This window comes from Hydra vulgaris, chromosome 08 (assembly GCF_038396675.1).
Source record: "Hydra vulgaris chromosome 08, alternate assembly HydraT2T_AEP".
NCBI classification, from domain to species: domain Eukaryota; kingdom Metazoa; phylum Cnidaria; class Hydrozoa; order Anthoathecata; family Hydridae; genus Hydra; species Hydra vulgaris.
In genome coordinates, this window is record NC_088927.1 from 5,384,267 (window position 1) to 5,399,187 (window position 14,921).

At 25.9% G+C, this 14,921-nt stretch overlaps 1 protein-coding gene across 2 annotated transcripts in view; it reads right to left on the bottom strand.

The window, feature by feature from the left end:
* LOC100211796 (L-threonine ammonia-lyase) overlaps window positions 1-14,921 on the bottom strand; it is a 71,934-nt gene that overhangs the window by 36,542 nt on the left and 20,471 nt on the right. For both annotated transcript variants that reach the window (XM_065802537.1, XM_065802538.1), the window contains exon 3: window positions 4,456-4,529. In XM_065802537.1, coding sequence (XP_065658609.1) covers window positions 4,456-4,529 — 74 coding nt within the window. The remainder of the gene's footprint in view (window positions 1-4,455; window positions 4,530-14,921) is intronic.

Below are 14,921 nucleotides of genomic sequence, written 5' to 3' on the forward strand. Positions count from 1 at the left end.
TGATTATATTATTATTAAAATAATGTAATAAACATTTATATTAAAATAATAACAAAAACAGAAATTCTATCGTTTATGAAAAAACGATTTTCACAACCAGTAAAATGAAAGTAATCTAAATAAGTAAAGCAAAAATATCAATAAATATCAAAAAGATCATTAGATATAGGCAACGGATATAGTCACATATAATATTCATCAACAAAGCATATTATAAACAATAAAGCTATTTTGAACACTTTTTCAAAACTTAAATGATTTTATGAAATTTTAGTATAGTGTTTTTCCAAACTACATCTTGATTATTTGTCAAACCTTTTTTTAAACTCTTTTTTTTATCAACCGGTCAACTATAACAGGCAAGAATTCATTTTAGGAGGTCAAAATAGCAATTTTAGTTTTATCAGGCCCTGGTTGACTCTTGACTGGCCATTATTTTCCACACTGCAAACAACAACAAAAAATTGGAAAATATCACCTCATACCTTTCTGTTGTTTTCAGTCAAGTTCATCTACATTTTTGAGTGGTATTTGTGCTTGTTTGATTATTTTTTTCTTTCAAGAACTGAAGTTCTTGAAGAAAGGAACTGCATATACATTATTTTCTCTTATTGCTGATATAGGCTAATGATGACTTTTGCTTACTAATGATATAAATTGATAAGGACTTTCGTTTACTTCTGATGTGGACTGATGAGGACTATCGCATACTACTGATGAACACTGATAAGGACTTTGGCTTACTACTGATATAGACTGATGAGGAATTTCAATTACTACTGATGTAGACCGATGAGTACTTTCACTTACTTCTGATCTGCATGGTTGATCATAGTTTTGCACACTTGATGTTTCTTGGGGTTTCTCAAATAATGAGACAATAATAATTTGATTTAGTTTGATTATATTTCTTTTTAAAATAGTATTTTCCATTATTAGACAGCATTTTGTTATTGCTTTTATATTATTGATTTGAATCTAAATTGTTAATAGAATGTCAAATTCTTTCAATAACATCAAGGTATTTCAATCAAAATGTTTTTTCAATAGAATAGAATTTTATTTGAATAGAATGTTAGTTAAAAAAGTTTTCGCAGCATCATAAGCTTAGCAAATCAAATAGAATGTCAAGCTCTTTTGAGTGACTTTTTTTTGAAAAGAATAAAATTTTCCTAGCAATTACAGCAAGGGGAGATTTGTTCACTGCACAATGGCAACGAGTAAATTAGGGGCAAACTTCGATGTGTTGTAACTTTTGCATTTGTAATTTACAAAAAAAAACAAAATTTTGATTTTTGTATTTGTAAATTAAATAAAAATTATACGTTTTCATTGCAAGCTTCATCTTTGATTTTTTTAATGTTGCTATTTTTGGTGCACTTTACTAGCAAATTTAGTTTCAAATTTCATTATTTTTCGGTGCACTTTACCAGGAAATTAAGTTAACCAGCAGTATTTTTATTACCTAATAATATATTTTCCTTTTTTTAAATTATGTTCAAAATGACATTTACCTTCACAAATATCATTTTAAAAATATATATTATGCTAAGACTTTTTTAACTTTCCTAACAGGTAAACAAATAAAAAGGAGAATATATCAAATCAGATTATATTAGATTATATCAGATATATTATATCAAATTAAACCAGATTATATCATGCCATATCAAACATTCCTTAAAATCAAATGGCAGTAAAAATGCAAATAAAAGATAAAAAAAATGAATAAAAAATAGCATTATAATAAGAGAATTGAAAAATCTAAACTAAGGAATTACTCAATTGAATATAGATGACTCAACCCTTGAAATTAGGAAAAAAGAGGTTGGTAATATTTTCTTGACCTCAATCATTTAGAGGTCGGCATCAGGTTGGCAAAAAAAAGTTTAATACAAAGGTCTTACCATAAAACATAGATACGAGGTCGGCAGTTTATTGCCAACCTCAAACACTTTTAGGACAGCAGTTAGGTCATCAATGCTGACCCTAATTCTGAGGGCTGATGACTATATTATAGTGAGATTTTTTTCCTTGTAAAGTAAGCAATTGGTCTTGGTTAACAAGTCTTGGTTGTCTTGGTTAACTTAATTCTTTTCTTTGTTGTGTTTAGTATATCTACGTGTCTAGCATAATACTATAATTTTAAGATTGTTATAGGTTGTTGAACTTTAAATATGATTTCTTGAACTTTTAGGAATTTTAAACTAATGGGAAATCCATGCTATACACAATTGTATCAGGCTGGCTAACACCATGTATGTATGTATGTATGTATGTATGTATGTATGTATGTATGTATGTATGTATGTATGTATGTATGTATGTATGCATGAATGCATGTATGCATGATGTATGTACATATGTATGTAAGTATCTATGTATGTATGTATTTATGTATGTATGTATGTATGTATGAATGCATGTATGCATGATGTATGTATCTTTTTTTTTTTTTTTTTTTTTTTAAACATCTTCGCTTCCAACAAGACTGCAAGCAGCCACTAATTAAAGTTGGAAGTTACTGTAAGAGAAAAGATGAAGATTGTAGAGCAAGATAACGATTGACGGACGATTTAAAAGATTGCAAATTATATGAATCAGGAAAGCAAGATGAAGGAAGCGAATTCCAAAGAGCTGATGTTCGAGGAAAAAAACTAGACGAATAAGCGTTTTTGGAGCACTTAGGAACAGTCACAGAAAAAGGATGACACTTAATTGAATGACGAGTAACACGAGAATGAATTTTAGTAGATGGCACAAGAGACACTAGCTCTTTAGAGCAGTGCCCATTATAGTATTTGTAGAAAAGAGAAAGAGAAGCAACATTACGACGATGTGATAATGGTTGGAGGTTGGCTGCAAGAGCAGGTCCAACTATATTTACAATGCGTTTTTGCACCTTGTCTAAAAGAGAAAGGGCATCATTAGAAGATCCGCCCCAGATATGGCAACAGTATTCCATACAAGGCCGGATTTGAGATTTATAGAGATAGAGAATAGAATCCAGAGTAAGAAAGTGGCGAGCTCGATAAAGAGATGCAACCTTAGCAGATGCTAATTTTGCAACCAATTTGATATATGGTTTCCAAGAAAGATTGGAAGTAAGAGTTAATCCTAGAAGATGAAGAGTAGGTGACTCATCGAGTACATCACCATTCATAAATATAGGAAGATCTAAATTATTGCGATAACGATTGGCTGAAAAAAATTGAGTTTTATCTGAATTAAAGTTCACCAGCCACTGTGAGCCCCATGCTGTAGCAGAAGTGAGATCCTTTTCAAGCTCAAATGCCCCCCCCCCCCCCCAAGCAATCAGAGGGTGTTGGTTTCTTATCACGACAAGAATAAATGGTAGTATCATCAGCAAACAATGCTACCTAAGATGTGAGAATATCTGGAAGATCGTTAATGTAAATTAAAAAGGGTATAGGGCCAAGGATAGAACCTTGAGGAACCCCTGAAGTTACAGAATAAGAAGAAGAGTGTTATCCATCGAGGACAACTTTTATGCTACGATTGGAAAGGAAGGATTCAATGATCTTAAATATGTTGCCGGATACACCATAAGAAGAAAGCTTATGGAGAAGACCAGCATGCCAAACTTTATCAAAAGAGTTTGAAATGTCAAGAGCGATGGTCTTGACCTCTCCACCTTCATTTAATGCACAATAAAACCTGTCAGTTATTACTGATAGCAAATCAGCTGTAGAACGAGAAGATCGAAATCCATATTGATGGTCAGAAAGTAAGTTATTAGATTCAAGATGAGAAATTAAGTGTTTGTTAATTAAAGATTCAATGTATGTCTATGTATGTCATCAATGTATGTATGTCTATGTATGTCTATGTATGTCATTTAATGTATGTCAATGTATGTCATGTATGTATGTATGTATGTATGTATGTATGTATGTATGTATATATGGCAACATACATACATACATACATACATACATACGTCATCCATACGTCATACATACATACATACGTCATACATACATACATATGTCATCAATGTATGTATGTCTATGTATGTCTATGTATGTCATTTAATGTATGTCAATGTATGTCATGTATGTATGTATGTATGTATGTATGTATGTATGTATGTATATATGGCAACATACATACATACATACATACATACATACATACATACATACATACATACATACATACATACATGCATACACACATAAAAGTGATAGAAAAGTTTTCAATCACTTAGAACAAGCAGTTGAAAAAAAACTTTTTGTCAAGACAGGAATATCAATTTAAGTCATCAGCAAAAAGAGGTAATTTAAATGCAAGATTATCAGAAAGATCATTGATGAAGATAAAAAATCAAGGTCCAAAGATTAAACTTTGAGGTACCCCAGAAGTTACTGAAAATAAAAAATAGTGTTGACTTTTAAAATAACATTAAACAACATTCAAAAACTGATTCTTTACCTGCCAGTTACTTGCATGTAATCTCTCTTTAGATAGACATCCATTTGAAGCAGATCTGATAATGCACAAGATTTCTATGAATACATAGATATTTTTATAACTATATATATATATATATATATAACTATATATATATATATATATATATATATATATATATATATATATATATATATATATATATATATATATATATATATATATATATATACATATATATAACTATATATATATATTTACTATATGGTTACAGGGTTATATTCTTTAATTAAATAACTTATACATTTTAATTATTCTTTTAACTTTAGTTATATTTTTATTTAAGTAGCTTGATAATGCAGTAAATGTTTGTTAATCACTGACATATTGCTATTTATCATGTTTGTTTTTTATTTTTTATATGCAACAGTACTATTTCAATTGCTAGTTTATCATGAAAAAAGAAATAAAATTTTAATTTGCAACAATGACATAATTTTATTATTTAACCTTATTTTATTTTTTTCAATATTGGTCACACTTTTAAAAGCTAGGATCTGCTACATCTTTTTTCACTTAAGTTACATCTCATTTGGTTTTCATTAGCATTTATAAAAAACCTTTAAAGTTGAATAGTCAACAACTATTATGTTTTCAACATAAAAACTTCTCAAAAGTTTTCATGAAATATATCATGTATGATTATTCAAAATTGCTTTAATTTTACTGTTTTTTAGTTTTTTCCTAATGCATTTAAGCTCTTTATGTATTTTTATTTTAATATATATTGACGTATATATGTGTCTTTCCAGAAAGCGCGTGTGGTCACACACTTTGTTTGTCCACATTAAAAGCAATTTTTTTAGACAACCTTACCACGTTTTTATATAGTAAACATTTTAATAATTTATAAAAGACGTAATGTTTTACCATTATATTACCCGTAATGTTAGTAGCATATAGTTTGTATCCTAAAAATAGATTTTTTTTCAGTAACATAAGGCATTGTGGGATTGGTATTCAGACAAACATTGCACAGAAAAAATATAATTTCTTTTTGACTTTTATCTTTTATATTAAGAAAATACTTTATTACTTGCACTAGAAATAATTTTAGATTTACAAAAATTTAAAATTTTAGAAATACGGAAATTTTCGAATTTGTTTTTCAAATGTTTTTGCTAAACTTTATTGTTTTAATAAATGCACAGGAAAGCGAGAGAACTAATTGCTATTTATTTGTAAATTTTTTTTAAAAGTTTTTTATGTAAAAAAATTATTAAAAGTTATTAATACTAATATTCAAATACAAAATATTTGGTTGTTTTCACTACCCTCATTGAAATAGCCTACACTTTCATTGTGCATTTAAACCCAATAGTTTATTTTCTGATGAATTAAATGTTATTGACGATGCTCAAAAAGCATGTGTGCTAGTGCGTTAATTTACTGAACTTATTCAACTAAATTTTTAGGAGCATAAAATTTAAAACTGTTTTTTAAGTTTTAAAATACATTTTCCAAACAGGGCAAATTTGTAAACACATTTATAAAAGAAACCATGCTATCCTTTAATTTAATTTCTTCTGTCATTACAAAACTTATTATTTAAATAATATATTTTACAAATAAATGGCAAATTATTTTCTTATTTGCCTATTTATAAGTATTGAGAAAAAACTTCAAATATAGCAAACACATTTTTAAAAAGGAACAGACATGAAAACGAATAAACCTAAGAAAAAAAATTAACAAAATTTCTCATAGTTCTAGCGTACATGGCAAATTAGTTTCTTAATATACAAGCTGAAAAATAAATTGCATATCAAAACTTTCAATTGTTGTTAAATTGTTATAAAATATATTTTTTTCCTTAACTTGTATTAAATTTGGTAACTAAAAATAAAAATCACCCTAAAAAAAGTAGTATAAAAATTTTGTAAGAAAATTTTTTTTTAATTTTCTTTATTAAATAAATTTAATTATAATTTGATATTTTGTTACAATTTTGTTTCCTTTTTTTATTATTGCTTTTTTCTTTCTAAGAAGATAAGTTTAGCTTTTTGCTGCAAATTATTCAAATGCTGTAATAGGTAAAAGATGTGAACTGCTGTGGTCAGTGTGCCTAAATTACTTTAAACGTGAACAAACGTGGTGTGCGACCACACACAAAACAAGTGCACAAAAATTATTAATTTTTTTTTAATTATTATGCTTTTTTATTAAAAATAGAAAAATTTCGGTTTTAAATGCAGTAGCATATAACTAATTTTCTGTTTGTTTTACTTTCTAATTTTTTATTCAGGATAATAAAATAATTAAAAATAAAGACAATAAAATGAATTAAAAAGTAATTACATGACGTACCTAATTTAATGTTCAAAACTGTTATTAGGTTACTAACTGAACATTAGATTTAAAAAAAAAAAATGTTGTTACAATACTAAATGAAAAACTTGTTACAAAACTTAAAGACATTGAAATATAAGATTTAGTTATTTTCAAACTTTAATCTCTTTGATTTCTTTAATGTCAATATCTTTAATGTTTAGAAAAATCCATAGTAAATGTAACTTATTTGTTAAACACAATTTTTTAAATCATACTTTATGATTAAAAAAATATATTATATTTTTAAAATCAAAAAAAATTTATTTTTTTTTAAAGCAAAAAAATATTATATACTTTTTTAATCATTAAGTTTACCATAATTAATTTAAAAGATCCTTTAAAATTATTAACTTTTTGAAAAAGTTAAATGAACAGAAATTTAAAATTATTAACTTTTTGAAAAAGTTAAATAAACAGAGTTGCTAATATTTTGATCGAAATTAAAATTAAAATAATAGTATATATATTTATCAAATGCTTGTATTTTGTATTCGAAAAGTTATTGTCTATATAATATAAATATTATATTATATAGACAATATATATATATATATATATATATATATATATATATATATATATATATATATATATATATATATATATATATATATATATACATATATGTAATCTATTAAAAAGCAAAAAAGTTATAAAACACATACTTAACTCCTAAACTCTTTTTTTAAACTATTTTAAAATACTTTTAAGCAAAAAAGTTATTAAAAAAATCATTTATCATACCATAGCATGGTTTTAAAGTTTTAAGGGTTGTATAAACGTGTTTTGACATTTATTTACAGACCTGTTGTGTAGCGTTAAAATTCATATTGAAAAACCTTAATTGAGAACTTTGAAAATGTTATAGTGCATTTTTTTAACATATTTTACATGGTTTTTAATAATCATTTATATTTTTTTTCTTACATCATTGATTGCATCATTTTTTTTTGTTTTTTAATATTGGATTTTTCGTTACAACCATCATGGTTATGACTGTCACAACAACAACAAAAAAGTAAAAATGCTTGTATAGCTTCAAGTAAAAATATGAAACTCTGCTTATAATAATATCAATGTGTGTTAAATACACACACTAAATATTTTTTGTTTTTTTTACCATGCCGTTTGCTGCATTGCAAAGTCTGCCAAAGTTGTTTTGTTCAGATGCATGCATGCAAAGTCTGCCAAAGTTGTTTTATTCAGATAAAAAGTAAGCTGTCACGCTACGTAGATATGAATTTTAAAAAAAGTTTAAGACCTTAATGCTTTAACTTGAAATTTAAATGAAATAAATACTTTAACTTTTGCAAACTAATTTATATGATAGTATTTCACATATCTGGAAAGTTTCAAGTCATTTGGTTTTTGGTTCATTTTTAATAACATAAAGAGTGTCAAATGTTACGCGTGGCTGGAAGCTAACACAACACCGCTTCACAAGAAAGGATCTAAACTTGATGCATCAAATTACAGACCGATTTCCCTAACTTCTGCCTGCTGCAAAATTCTTGAGCGTATTGTAAAAGATTGTTTAACCGAGTATCTAAGTGCAAATAATCTTTTATCTCAAAATCAGCACGGGTTTGTTCCAAAAAAATCATGCATTACCAATTTATTGGAAACTGTCGATCAGATCTCACACTCAATGGCAAAAGGCTATAGTGTAGATGTTTTATATTTAGATTATGAAAAAGTGTTTGACACACCTCCTCATGATCTTATGCTCCACAAACTTTCTGGTTATGGTATCTCTAATATGCTTCTTAATTGGACAAATTCTTTTCTTTCTAAAAGAACACAACGAGTTGTCATGGGTTCCACCATTTCAGATTCGTTACCAGTCACCAGTGGTGTCCCTCAAGGATCTGTTCTAGGACCACTTCTATTCATCTTATACATTAATGACATAACAGACCTAGTTAGCAATCCAATGAAGTTATACGCTGATGAGAGTAAAGTTATTTCAACAAATTCTACACCTGAGAGCCCAGCTCTGCTCCAGATGGATATAAATCACATTGTGTCTTGGACTCTAACCTGGCGCTTACGACTTAATTACAAAAAGTGCCTTATCTTACACTTTAACAAAAGCAAAAATCCTAACCACCAATACTATATCTTGACTCAGCAAGGGAAGCATCTTCTTGATTCCTCATACAGTGAAAGAGATCTTGGGATTTGCATTTCACACAACCTCAAATGGGATACACACGTTGAAATAATATCATCAAAAGCTAACTCTGTTCTCGGTCAACTAAAGAAATCATTTATTTATAAAAATGCACAAGTTTGGAAGAGTCTCTACACATCGCTGGTCAGACCTCACCTTGAGTATGCTGCTCCTGTGTGGAAATATCTTTCTGCACACAACGTTGAAAAAATTGAAAAAGTCCAAAACCGTGCCACCAAAGCAATTCCATCTCTCAAAGCTTTATCCAGTGAAGCCAGATTAGCACACCTTCATCTTACCTCACTAAATGAAAGACGCAATGGAGGTGATTTAATCTACAACTTCAAATTTATAAATAAGTTAGAAAACATTTATTGGATTAACCCACAAATCGGCTATCCATCTGTGCGAATAACTAGAGGACACTCTCATCGTCAATACAAAGAGTTTTTTAACGCTTCTGACCTCAATAACAACATGCCTGCTATTTCAACTAGACTCAATTTCTTCCCTAACAGAGTAGTAAACCGATGGAATTCACTCCTACAAACTGTGATTGACTCTCGTCATCTCAATGAATTTAAAAATCGTTTAGACAAACACTGTAGCCAACACTAGTATTAAAGTTAATGTACCGAATTGCTGCTACAGCTCATTGTCTACTGGCAAAGAGCTTAAGGGTTGCTACCCCTTTCAAGCAACATTTTATTGTTTGCCGCAGCCTATCATTATTATTATTATCATTATTATTATTATATATATATATATATATATATATATATATATATATATATATATATATATATACACACACACACCTATAGTAAAGGCATTAAATATACAATTTATGGTAAAACAGCTTGTAGTTTGTCTATGGTATCTAAATTGACAAAATTAAGATTAGATTATAACAAAATGCATTTAATTAAGGAAACTAGTTGAATTTAATATTTTTTATAAAAAAACCACTAAAATGCAAATTAAAAGACTAGAACTTTTATAAAAACATTCTGAATGTTTTTATCTTATTATTTTAAAAATAAAAAAATTCTGAATATTTTTATTTTAATTTTTTTAAATAAAAATATTCTGAATCTTCAATTTTTATTTTTTTTACTGCATAACATGCGTGGAGTGTTGCTACATTGACTATCTTATAGCCTGCTGCTACAAGGAAGTGTTACTACATTGACTATCATATATCAGGGTGTTAGCCAGAAAAAAAATTTATACAGCGTTTTAGCGAAATTGGGAATTTACGTGCAGCTAAAAAAAAAAGAAAGGTCATTCTTACATTAAAAAAAACAACAATTTTTTAGATACAATTAAGTTTCAATAAAAAATTTCTATTTTTGCTGAGTTATTCATAGGAATATTTTATTATTCATAGGAATATTTTTCCGTTTTATTTTTCAGGAATATTTTTATATTTTATAAATGTTTAATTATAATTATTCAACTTGTTTCGTTTTGAGCAATTTTCGTCAGTTTTCGTTTTTAAATTGCTTCTCTCCTTTGTTTAATATTGTTGAGAGAAAACTAGAACAAATGACTGAAAAAACAAATGAATGAACTAATAAATTTATTTATTGAAACTTTGATCTATTTTAATTGCGTAAATCGCTTTTAAATACAGTTTTAAAAGGTTTAAATTTTTGACATTTTTGACAATTTCCAAGATCCTCTTGTAACTTTTTAACTTGCTAAAACAACTTTTTAACGACAGTCAATAAAAAAAAACTATACATTATACTTAGGAATGCCAGAATTTTACGGCTTTTACGAAGGAAAACACTAAAAAAAAAATTATTACAGGTTTGTAAAATCTGAAAAATTGTAATTTTTGTAAAATCCAGACGTTTGACAACCCTAATTATATGGAAAGATTTCGAATATTTCAGATTTAAAATATTAAGTATTTTAAAATTAAAAATTTTAGAATAGTTAAAAATTTTTTTTAACTTTCTTACATAGGTAATCGTATTATTGTTCATCATATTTTTATATTACAATTTTTATCATAAGATAAATTCAAGTAGTGAAAAACTTATTTAAATCGATACCTTTTAAATGAAAACTAAATTAAAGTTTCCGAAATTTTAATAACCTTTTATTAAAAAATTGGTTGGCTTGCTAATTTCCGTTAAATATAATGCTACTTTTATTTAAATACTCGGTGTAGTTAAGGCGATTTACAAATTATTTGAATTTATTTATTTGAAATTGGCATGATTTTATAGGCTTATTATGTCCAAACAAAAGCTTTAGATGTTATATTTTTTTTCGCTTCAGGTTTTTTTAATATTTGAAGAATTTTTCTCTTTTTTATATAATTTTCTAATCCTTTTTACTACCCCTAATTGTAAATACAAAGAATACCATTTTGGAGCCTTTAGATCACTTTCGCTCATCAGCGTTAACATGAATTTAGTTAAAATCTTTTGAATAAGTGCCTTAATTTACTATAGATCCTAGTTCTAATCATTTTTGACCTATTAGCTTTATATAGTTGTCAAAATACAATATTTCTATCAATTTTTACAAAAAATACAAGAATTCCGACCAAAAAAGAACTTGCAATCAAGAAAAAGCGCCAATAAACATTAAAAGTTTTTAATCTATGATGTTCATTTTACCTAAAAATCGTACTTATTTAAAATCTTATACGAATTTGGACAAGCGAATTAGGATTTTGAGAAGATTTAAAAAAAAAAAAATCTACGGTCTGGCTTTTTTCGCTTCAAACATATTTTATGATACCGCAAAATTTATCATTTTATTTTTTCCGTCTTTTCATGATTCACAGACCTGATCATTTAACGTAAATATGAAGTAGTCAACAAAATATTATACAGACACTATAGTATTTTAAAATTGCATTAACTACACCGAGTAAGTAACAAAGACATTTAAGGAACAGATCGATTTTTTTCAATTTACAAATATACATTAAATATCTACGTAAATTTTGAATTTGTAAATTAAAAAAAAATTAATTATTGTAATTATTGTAAACATTGGTTAATAATTAATAATATTATAATATTATTTAATTATCTTCTTTTATGTTTTACGCAAATATAACATAAACAATACGTTTCATTGCAAGTTTTATTTTCGATTTTTTTGTTGTTGTTATTTTCGGTTTTGATGTTGTTACTTTACCAGCTAACTTATTTTACCGAAATTATTAATAAATCTTTTATTATAAAAACGTTATTAACTTATTTTATATTATAGTATTTATTAATATGCAAATTTTATTTGTAACTTTCCTAACTTAAGATAAAAAGCAAGAATGTAAATAAAGAGTGTTTGAATAACAAAAATAAATTAATAAAATAATTTATTAAACGTATTGAACAATTTTAACTGGAGAATAACTGACGTCAATTAAAAATTAAAAACATTTTTTTTTTTCAACTTTTGAATGAATGATCTTGCTTGTTAATGACGAAACTTTTTTTTTCACATTAAAAAATTGATCTTAATTCCTAAATGATTAACTTAATTCATTTCCTTGTCGCGCATACATAATTGCGTTTTTTACTAGTCTAGCTCAACAATTTAAATCTGAGACTGATTTAATTTTTTTTTTACCAATTGGAAAAAAGGTTTTCCATTTGGTTTAAAATTCCCAAAAACCTTTGGGAATTTTAAACCAATTAGAAAACCGGGTTATATGCGGTGCCATCAGGCTGGCTAACACCCTGTATATCCTGCTGCTACAAGGGAATGTTGATACATTGACTATTTTATAGCCTGCTGCTACAAGGAAATGCTACTATATCGATTGAGAGTTTGGATAGAGCAGGCAATCTATCAAACAATTTAAAAAAAAAACTTTTAAAAAATTTTTTTTTAATATTTTTTGACTTTTAAAACAATTTTTTTTAAAAAAAAAACATAAAACTGACCTGACAATGGTAAAATTAAAAATGACCAAGCTATAGTATATATATATACATATATATATATATATATACATACATATATATATATATATATATATATATATATATATATATATATATATATATATATATATATATATATATATATATATATATGTATACATATATATATATATATATATATATATATATATATATATATGTATACATACATATATATATATATATATATATATATATATATATATATATATATGTATACATATATATATATATGTATACATATATATATATATGTATACATATATATATATATATATATATATATATATATATATATATATATATATATATATATATATATATATATATATATATATATATATATATATATACAGCGTAGAAAATAACAGTCAATGATCACCCAAAATGAGTAAAATTGCTTTTTTGACCTCCCAAAATGAATTCTTGAAAAAAAATCTGTGTTTTAAACAGCAAGCTTTGATAAATAATCAGGATGTTATTTGGAACAAACTTTGATTATTTACCAGTTTAACAGTGCAAATATAATCAAATTAAAAAACTCAACCAAATAAAATGTTAAAAGACTAAGCTTGTATTCGTTTAACTTATAAACAAAAGAAATTTAATTTAAAACTGGTCTAGGGTGCTCAACATCGTTCAAGTTGTATAATATAAGTGTAATGTATAGATTTACTTCAAAAAACTATACTTGCTGATTTGCCATACATTATTCAAAAAACTTTAACAATTTTTAAGATCTTATTTAAATTATCTAAAATTTGAAATAAAAAAATTAAAATTAATTAAATAAAAAAAAAAGTTATATTATTTTATTTGTTATTTTATTTTTTTAGAAAATTTACAGGTGCTTCATAAAACCAATGTTTACAGTAACTAAATTTAAAAATGCTTATATTATATTTTTATTATTTTTATCAACTGCATATTTTTACTTACATTTTTAATATTTTTATTAACTTCATATTATTTTATCATAAGTAATAGAGCATTTTAATAAAAAAAAAAAGGCGCTATTTTGATGATGGATAATAACCATTTTTTAAATTGTGATAACAAAACTATAAGCAAAATATTATCTAATAAAGATAATAAAAATATTATCTAATGGACATTTAAAAAAAAAAAAAACTGTGGTTTTTGTTTTTTATTTATGTTATTTTATTTTTTCAGAAAATTTACAGGTGTTTCATAAAACCAATGTTTACAATAACCAAATTTACAAATACTTATTATATTTTTATTATTTTTATCTGCATATTTTTTCATCAAAGTAATTGAACATTTTGATAGGAAAAAAAAAGTGTTATTTTTAAAACCAAGGGTCCTCGGAATTAGCAATATGCTCTGCAATTTATCAAGCAGAATCCAACCAGCACTATGAATGCTTAAAAGTCACACTTCAGCATTAATGTTGCATCATTTAGTCAAAAATTGTAATTCTATGTATTGTAAGACAATTCATCAAATTTTTATATACTTAGGAACTGTTGATAATATTAAAACCATTTTTTTGTTAGCAATACAAAATAAATTAACTGTGAACTGTGTGACTAAAAACACCATGAAGTCGTTTAGAAAAATTTTTAATGAAGCTGTTCTACTTCCATATTTTTTCATTAAACCTTAAAGAAAATTGTTTCAATAAACTTTTGCAGCAAAATGTTGCAGTAATTTCAATAAACCTAGCAATGTTTAAGTAATTTCATTAAATCTAGTAACATATTGCAGGGCTTGTAATGAAGCAAGAGCGATCGCGCTACGCTCGTAAAACGCGCCCGTAAACGGTATTTTCATAAAATATTTAAAAAAGATTTTTATTAAAGATATTCTGTTATCAAACAACTGATATAAAATATAAAAAGCACAACGTCGTTCTCTTTTGCATTAACGTAATGAATGAGCAGTTTAAAGTCGTTATCGTCACTAATTTCAATAATGGAATGTGCACGTAGAAACACAATGTG